The following is a 6,934-nucleotide window of genomic DNA, read 5'->3' as shown; positions in this document are numbered from 1 at the left end:
CCCCTTAATAATAAAAACCTTCATTTAAAAACTGCATTTTGTGTTTACTTGTGTTATCTTTGTCTAATATTTAAATTAGTTTGATGATCTGAAACATTTAAGTGTGACAAACATGCAAAAAAATAAGAAATCAGGAAGGGGGCAAACACTTTTTCACACAACTGTATATATATATAGTTCCCGGTCAGCAATAATGTCCAGCCATGAAGAGCACACAGTTTAAATATTTCAGATCCACCATAAAACCTGATGGCTCTCTGCTTTCTGTCCAGGCGCCGAGCCGTCCCCGGCGCTGCTCGTGGCCAGCTGCTCCAGGAGGCGAGTCCGCAAGTGCAGTAAAGAGGGCAAAGAAGCGGGAACAAAGCCGGACGACAGCGCTCCTAAGATCAAAGGAAGACCTGGTCGCAAACCCAAACCCAAACCAGGTGAGCTAATCAAACTGCTTCCTCAGGAACTGATGGATGGATTGAGTAAAGAACAGTTATGTTCTGTTGTCGGCTTATATGAGGCTTTAAGCTTGACTTTTAGTACCATCTTTAGTCCACTTAATAATTATTACCAACCCACTGACCCGCTGCTTGTCCTACTAATAGATCATATCCTCTGAGTCTTTACTTGACTCTCATGTATCGATGGTAATGCTGGTAGAAACCATGAGTTTCAAATCTTTACGAACTATCAATGAAATAAAAGCTAATGTTTCCTATGGGAGGTAAAGATAATGGAGGTGGTGCTTAAGATAAAACTAGTGAATTGTACATTAATGTGCTGCCATCACGTTTGTCTTTATTTGAAATGTGCTTTCTTCTTCGATTATTTCCCGGGGACCAGTAAAAGACATCTCCTCACATACTGGAGCCAAACGTGTCGGCACAGCGTAATCAAATAAGAGATGAGTTTTACATCAGTGCTCATCGTGGAAGAGCAGAGTTTCTCTTCTGGGTGCCTCACTTATCCATTTAAAGATACAGTTGGTAACAATAACATGAAGAATTCATATTCGCTCAAACTGTCACTTGACAGTCGTACGTGAGACAGAGAAGCTCCTCTGCCTCCTCTTCGTGCTCCTAATGGCATTTACAAGATTCCACCGAATATGACAAAAAGTTATTTCATTTGCGTTGATGATGAGGAACAATAATAGAAGTGAGTTACATGCAGTGCGTTGCTGTCTTCTTAGTCTTTTGATTCATCTTTTTAAAACAACAGGACCAACAGAAATAGCTCAAGGCTCAGAGAGATCTTTCATCAAACGTCTCATATTTGACCACGGCAGTCAGCTCTGATTTCAGTTTATTAAAGTTGCTCAAACAGCTTCGTTGTTGTTCTGTAAAGAGTCCGTGACTCTCGCTGTAATAGATGGCATGTTGCATGTCTGATTTGCTGACGCCGGCCTCCTTTCTACTGGGGTAAGCAGTTCTGAAATGCAATGTTTTCAATTCAGAATTGTTGCTCATTTGTCATCTCGGCATGCGAGTCTGCGGACCACAAAGATCATGAAGCCACATAGTGAATATGTCAGCATGTCCCGTGTAAACCTGTTTACATTTGGCCCAGACAAACAGAGTTCTCAAACCTTTTTGTGGTCTTTCCTTTCCTGTTTTTCAGAGACCTCTTTGAACCCAGATGGCCGTGAAAAAGCTGATCCTCCATCCTCCTCCCCGCAGCCTGCAGAGAGGCCCCAGGCTCCAGCCAAGCCTTCCCAGGACCGGACCTCCTCTGTCCAGAAGGCGGCTCCGGAGAAGCCCCGCCCTGCCTCCCGGCCAATAATGGGAGCCCAGGCAAAACCAGGCCGCAAAAGCTCCGCCATTTCTCCTGCAAGTAGCCCCACCCTTCCCAACCCGGTGCCCCGGAAGGCCAGCTCAGCCCAGCCTGCTGCTCCTAAACCAGGCCGTGCCCTCCCTCCCTCCCTCTACCCCTCCACCTACGGAAAAGTCCTGACCGTGGATCTGTACAGCGAGCCCAACCTCAGCTCGTACAACAGCCAGCGCAGAGAAAGAGAGAGTCGCAGCAGTGACAGTCCCACCACCAACAGGCCGATGTCCCGACCCGCTATGGCACCGTCGTCTACTGCGCCCAAGCCAAGCGCTTCGTTCACACCCAGACCCACTTCTGCTTCGCCCAAAACCAAACTGTCCTCGGACCATCACAGCGGCTCCAGACCCGGCCACGGCTCTGGACTTCTACCCGGTCCCGTCTCCAGGCTGTCAACAGGCAAACAGGGCTCTTCGCTGACTCCCAGACCTTCATCATCATCTTCATTGTCGTCATCATCTGCACCAAGACCCAAACTGAAGATGCCGTCCGACCAGCTGTCCTCCAGACCCAGCTCCATCTCCAGGCCCAAGCCCAACCCGGGGCACAGTGACGCGGGCTCAGTGGTGAGACGCAAGCCCCAGCCTGCAGAGCCCCTCGTGAAGCTGGACCACGAAGGTGTCACCTCCCCAAAGACCAAGAAGACCAAGGCCCTGATGTTGCTCGAGGGTCGAGGCGTCAGAGGAGATCACACCCCCATCACCACGGCCACAGCCAATCAGGAACTGCTAAAGGTGAGACCAAAAGCCCCGGATAGAGAGTCTGGCCTGAAAGAGAAAGACTCTGCCTACAAAGCTCCAATGCTTGCCAAGGAGAAGGCAGAGAGTCGTGGAAGTGCCGGCAGAGGACAGGAGGTGGACACAAGAGAGGAGAAAGGTAAAAAAGAGGAGAGGAAGGCGGTGGAGAAAAGAGAGGAGAGGAAGATTAAAGATGAATCTCAGAGTAGCAGCAGCTCGGAGTCAGAGGAGGAAGGGGAGAAGGGGAAGTTAAAGAAAAAGAAGAAATGCACCTCGAGTTGCTCGTCGTCCTCTTCGTCCTGCTCTGGTTCCTCCTCGTCTTGTTCATCATCGTCCTCTTCGTCGTCCTCTTCTTCCACCGATGACTCTTCCTGCAGCTCAGATGAAGAGAGGACCCGTACTCCTCCACCAGGCCCTGTCACCCCACCTCCAGTACAGGATAAACCGAAAGAAGAGACGAAAGAAGAAGAAGAGGAGGAGGAGGAGGAAGAGCTGAAGAAGGAAGTGGAGGTAAAAGAGGAGGAAGACGAGCTGTCTCCTCCCTCACAATCTCCCTCCCCTTCATCCTCTCCGACTCCTTCTGCTCCTGAGCCGGCCAAACCTGCTAAACCAGCGACGGGGAAGGGCTCGGGGCAAAGGGGTCGTCCTCCCAAACCGAAGCCCAGCGGAGGAGAGGGGAAGGTGGGGAGACCAAAGCGGAGAGAGGGCGTCCACCTCCCCACAACCAAGGAGCTGGCTAAACGTCAGAGGCTTCCCAGTGTGGAGAACAGGCCCAAAATATCTGCTTTCCTCCCAGCCAGACAGCTCTGGAAGTGGTTTGGAAAACCCACTCAGGTGAGAAGAAAAATATCACCTGAATATACAAAAATCAGAAGAGAAACACCCAACTGTGCTCTTCCAAATATCCCTTCACTTTGTGACCAGTCTGTCCTCTTCTGACCCCCCCCCCCCTCACCCACAGAGACGCGGCATGAAGGGCAAGGCTAAGAAGCTCTTCTATAAGGCCATTGTGCGCGGGCGAGAGATGATCCGCATTGGTGACTGCGCCGTGTTCCTGTCCGCCGGCCGGCCCAACTTGCCCTTCATCGGCCGCATCCAGAGCATGTGGGAGTCCTGGGGCAGCAACATGGTGGTCAGGGTCAACTGGTTCTATCATCCGGAGGAAACCAACCCCGGCAAGAAACTCACCGACAAGAAGGTAGGAGCCTGTTGTCAAACATTCCCAGGATGCACTCGGAGAGCTTTTAACGTAGCCTCAACATTTCTGGCGAGGAGTCTTTCCACCATTTTCCCCCAAGTCTCCTACGGTCCTCCTTCCTTCTCCACTTTCACCCGAGGAGATCTTAGGACTGAGCTACTTTGTGAATAACTTTAGTCTCTACCATGTCATAATTATAAGAATATTCTTAGAATTTCACCACTAGCAACAACTCTTTGCACGAGGAAGCTTTATGACTGGACCCGCCCCCAAGAGCTTAAACATCGTTGTCATTGTTGAGGCACAAAGCTCGATAAATCACGATCTGAGAATTGTGATTTGTCTTTCAGTAAAAGATCATTTAACTTCGTAATTTTATTTTGTCTGAATAACAGAAGGTCTTATTCACGGGTGAGAGCGTTCTGACTATTAAATTCCAGGAAATGTAAATCATGAAATTGGAATTATTCAGTTCAATCTCATAACTAATGGAATCTGCCTCCTTCATTCCCTCATTGCAATATATCATGCTGCTATATCATTAAAAAGCCACGAGGTCATCATGATGAGGTCGATCATGACTTTTTAAAGCATGTAATGCATGATTCATTCACAGCTGTTCAGTAGAACAAACGCACGTCAGACTGAAGACATGTTTGTGTGTTATTAGTACGAAGCGTTTTTGCTAAAACGTGTCTGTCCTCTGCAGAATTGGGACCAGATGTGCGGTCAGTCTTTACCAGCAGCGCTGCACTCGTCTATCCAGAGGAAAGACTTCATGGAGGTGAGAGAGAACAAAGGGCTCTGCTAGCTACTCGCATTGTTCCACTGATGTTCTGATTGATTCTACTGTGTGTGTGATTGTGGGTCAAGTATACAGAAAACAGAAAGAAAAGCTGTAACGCTTCGTTTCTTTGCACTCTATTTCGGGGGTTCGACAGACAACAGGCGACTACCGTTAATTGTCTCGTTGGGCGGAACATATTTCGAATAAAACCCCTCTGTCTCTGTGTCACAGCGCGCCCTCTACCAGTCCTCTCACAGCGACGAGAATGACGTGCAGACGGTCAGCCACAAGTGCCTGGTGGTGAGCGTGGAGGAGTACGAGCAGATGACCCACACGCGCCGCTACGCCGACAGCGAGGACCTCTACTATCTGGCCGGCACCTACGAGCCCACCACGGGCATGATCTTCAACACCGACGGAGTCCCAGTCATCTGCTGAACCCACGCAGGACTCCAAGACACCAAATCACGACTCGCTTAACTTTGGAGCTAACCCCCCCCCCCGGTCTCTTCCCAAGTCTAATCACTGATCTTCATTCATGATGGATCTTTTAAGTAACACCACCACGATACACTTCAAACAGACTGTCACGAGCAGCATCAACTACAGAGACTAGAGACACTATAGACAGTATTACAAGGACCAAGTCTCCTGAAACCTTTGCACACATATAAGACTCCATCAACACTGTTCTGCTCGTTGTGTTCAAGGGAAAGCTTGAGAATGCACACGAAGCACCTCGGTCTCCTTTTTACATGTAAATATACCCTGCATAGACACGCGTGTAAATACCCACCTCCATGTAACACACACACAGTTATATATATAGAGGAAAATATGAGTGTTTTATTTTCATGTAATAGATTTATGTCAGAGTACTTTTTTCTAAAGAGGTTAACAGTCGAGAAGCTTTAATGAACTGTGAATGATGGTGAGGAGAGAGGCGTCCGTCCGTCCGTCCTCCTGCTGTGGCGGGACGGACGGATGGACGGACGCACGCGGCGGTGATGTGACGTTGTGATTATGATGTTGCCGTGGTGATGTTACAGTCATATAAATGTATCTACAGAACAGCAGGAGCGACGGACAGAGACAGAGAGAAGTAGCGACTCCTTCCACCGCTGTCCAGCAGAAAGCACTTGACACTTAACGTCTCTCCAAATTTAAGTTAACCCCTTCAATTCCCCTTTGACAATCCTCACCCGGGCAGGCCAACTGTCCGCGTGATACTAAAACTTCTGACTCCCTCAGAGATTCGGGCTTAAAGAGAGAGAGAGAGAGAGAGGAAGGAATCTTGTACTATGAAAAGCACTTCCCATTTTCATCTTTAGTTCCTATTCTTTGAGGAAGAATCCACCCTGAGAACATTTAAACACTACGAAACCAGCTGCTGTTGATGTATCTTGTGTTTTGCCCATTTTATGAACCACACAGGGAGACTTAGAGCCGAGAGGAGCGAGAGAGACACCAGCTCCTCCACCTGACAGCAGCATAGATACAGGATTCTGTGTTTGGGGGATGTCGAAAAGCATGCTGGGAAACGTAGGACAGAAATGGGTAAACCAAGAAAAGTAAAGGATAACACTTGATCACAGAGTGACTCTGAATGCACTGAAGAAGACCGGCCGATGTATCGGCAGTGTGGGAGTCCCACAGGGTGGATTTTTCCTTTTTTTTTTTTTTTTTGTTAATTTGAAGGTGTTTTCAGGGTTGTAAACATTGCAGTCAGTCCAAGATGCATCAAGGACGTGGCACAGACAGGGAGTAGGGAGCTGCCAGCGCCTGATTACATCATGAGCATAATTCAATTTGAACGGTTATCTGCCACAGTTTGGCTTCATTCATTCACTTTGGCTGCAGTGTGTTCAACCTCTGAGTGTCCTTTTGTGAGATGTTGTGTTTTTTTTTTGCTTCTGCTGTTCTATGGACGTCAATCTTTGCCGTTTTCCCCGTTCGATCACATTTCTACCCTCCAAGCCATCATCTCTGACAGGAGTGCGCTTTGAACGAGCTCCGCTCCCTTCTTCTCCCCTAAACACACGCAGGTAAACGAACACACGCGGCCCCTTTTACACCTTCTTCTTTTGGTCTCTCTGAGCTGCTTATGAATTATTAATTTTTTCTCCACGTGCCTAGGTTAACCGTATTTCAGGGGGAGACCGTTGAATGTCGTGCTCAGGGTCGTGAGCGTTCGGGCGGCCTTACTCCCCCAGGCCTTATGATGATGATGATGATGATGATTCGCCAAAACCTTCGCTTAGGTCCCGCCCCCTACTGCTCCCTTCATCAAAGTAATCAGATCGGCGTTTTCCCCAGAAATGCCTTCTGTGTGATTTATAATTGAAATCCGTTCCTGAGCTTTTAACCCACTTTGTTACACTATTGTGTGTATAGTTT

At 48.4% G+C, this 6,934-nt stretch overlaps 1 protein-coding gene across 1 annotated transcript; it reads left to right on the top strand.

The window, feature by feature from the left end:
- The first annotated feature begins 147 nt into the window (after window positions 1-147).
- LOC116378325 (trinucleotide repeat-containing gene 18 protein-like) lies at window positions 148-5,910 on the top strand. The gene is made up of 5 exons (XM_031840175.1): window positions 148-425; window positions 1,609-3,386; window positions 3,514-3,750; window positions 4,460-4,534; window positions 4,769-5,910. The coding sequence occupies exons 2-5, from the start codon at window positions 1,770-1,772 to the stop codon at window positions 4,973-4,975; spliced, it is 2,136 nt and encodes a 711-aa protein (XP_031696035.1). The 5' UTR covers window positions 148-425; window positions 1,609-1,769; the 3' UTR covers window positions 4,976-5,910.
- Window positions 5,911-6,934: the final 1,024 nt, after the last annotated feature.

This window comes from Anarrhichthys ocellatus, unplaced genomic scaffold (genome assembly GCF_004355925.1).
Source record: "Anarrhichthys ocellatus isolate YVR2014 unplaced genomic scaffold, GSC_Weel_1.0 scaffold2411, whole genome shotgun sequence".
NCBI lineage: Eukaryota > Metazoa > Chordata > Actinopteri > Perciformes > Anarhichadidae > Anarrhichthys > Anarrhichthys ocellatus.
This window is presented reverse-complemented; position numbering and strand designations above follow the sequence as displayed.

Bases quoted from the DNA above. Each gene is read 5' to 3' on its own strand.
- LOC116378325 (XM_031840175.1), top strand. From the start codon at position 1,770: ATGGGAGCCCAGGCAAAACCAGGCCGCAAAAGCTCCGCCATTTCTCCT. The intron at 3,387-3,513 runs GTGAGAAGAAAA...CCTCACCCACAG, and splicing joins GGTTTGGAAAACCCACTCAG to AGACGCGGCATGAAGGGCAA. The intron at 3,751-4,459 runs GTAGGAGCCTGT...TGTCCTCTGCAG, and splicing joins AGAAACTCACCGACAAGAAG to AATTGGGACCAGATGTGCGG.